The sequence below is a fragment of the Penaeus monodon genome, chromosome 30, assembly GCF_015228065.2.
Source record: "Penaeus monodon isolate SGIC_2016 chromosome 30, NSTDA_Pmon_1, whole genome shotgun sequence".
NCBI classification, from domain to species: domain Eukaryota; kingdom Metazoa; phylum Arthropoda; class Malacostraca; order Decapoda; family Penaeidae; genus Penaeus; species Penaeus monodon.
This window is the reverse complement of record NC_051415.1, coordinates 28,027,023-28,028,617: the sequence shown is the minus strand read 5'-3', so window position 1 is coordinate 28,028,617 and position 1,595 is coordinate 28,027,023. Positions and strand designations below refer to the sequence as shown.

The following is a 1,595-nucleotide window of genomic DNA, read 5'->3' as shown; positions in this document are numbered from 1 at the left end:
TATATATATATGTAAGCTGTTATTGAACTTATGATGTAATTAAGGCATCTTTTCTAGTAAAAAGATTGACAAAAGTGCAAAGTTGATAATGCTAATTATTTATTGCATATTTTGAAATGTCTGATTGTATGAGGCAAACTACTCAGTGTGAAAAATGAGTGGATACAAGTTGGAATAACTGTGTGACACCTTTCCTTTGACAGGATTCCAGTAATGCAGAGGAATGGGTACGATGTCTCTCCATTGTTGTTGCCCATTCGCACTCACGGGAAGAGCAGAGCCACGGGGCTCCTAAAACTACCACATCCATTCCTCGCAGCTTCATGTATGGACACCACTCCTCTACTATGCGCACAGCTGTTTAGACATTGTCAAGCCAATAGTTTCAGAGGGCAGCTTGTTATTGTTATTTTAAATTCTTTTTCCCAAATCTCTTTGTATGTAGACCCCTTTTTAGGGTATAAAAAATTATCTCTTGCCTTTCTTATCTGTTTTGCCTCAGAATTGAAGTGCTTTATGGAATTAATAGAAGAAAATGTTTTAGAATGACCAATTATCTTATCCATGCTTTTCTTTTCTTAATTCTAAATGATAGGTTTTTATTTTTATAGACATGTAATGGCAATATTTCTGGGAGATATTTAAATGATTTAAATGATAAAACAATTTTCAATTATTTCTTCCTTATTCCTTCCTTCCCACCCATGCTGAGTAATCGTCAGCCTCTTCTCATATTTTGTGTAGTTCAGAGAGAAAGAATTATACCTATACCTTTTTCTCCTTGTGTCTCACCTTTGTTTTGTGATTTGTAATATTGCAGAGTTCTTAGGCCAAAGGCTTGCTGCACTATTTAGATTTAAATGCCGTCTAGAAATCCCTTGCTTCAAGTTTATTAAATCTTTGTAGTTGTCTTGTGCAGAATTTCCATTTAGTACATAATTTGATAGCATTTTATTTTTTCATCTTCTATTCTTTTACGTGACATTTTAGAAGGCAGCGATTTAAGAATAAGTCTTACTGTACTTAAGTGTGAGGAAGGTGAACAACACAGCTGGGAAAGAAGTCAGGGAATGGTTTACTTGTGGATCATTATTTGAAAGATTAATCTGTGTTTGAGGATGTTGATAAAAGGAATTACCTGTTTTGATCTCAAGGTTTTGTCCTGCCTTTGACGTCAAGGACAATTGCACTTAGGTTTTTTCTTTTACGCATGAATATCTGTAAATCAGTTGGCCTTGTTGATGACTCAGAAATGTTATTGGCCAAGAGGCACCATTTCAACTACTTAAACTGAACACAATATTGGGTGCAATATTTGTCTTAGTCATGTTCTCTCAAGTGGACAGAAAGCAATTCTTTTTTATTATATACTTTATATACTTTTATCAAGCAACATTCTAAACAAGCCTTGTAGTGTTGTTAGCAATAGTCAGGATGTGGAAAGTTACTACTTGTATCCAGTCTCCTGAAAAGTCATCCAAACTCGGGGGAGTGTTGACAATCACCCTTATAAGAAGCAAAAATAATAATGCATAGATCTTTAGTCCATCCAATCAAAATGTAAGCAAATACTCAGGAAAGAAGTTCATTCACAT

The 1,595-nt window shown here is 34.6% G+C and overlaps 1 protein-coding gene across 1 annotated transcript in view; it reads left to right on the top strand.

The window, feature by feature from the left end:
* The window catches only part of LOC119592682 (protein melted-like), a gene marked incomplete at its 5' end in the record, with an annotated part of 9,656 nt that extends 9,177 nt beyond the window's left edge, over positions 1-479 (top strand). The window contains 1 exon segment of the mRNA XM_037941598.1: positions 204-479. Coding sequence (XP_037797526.1) covers positions 204-365 — 162 coding nt within the window.
* Positions 480-1,595: the final 1,116 nt, after the last annotated feature.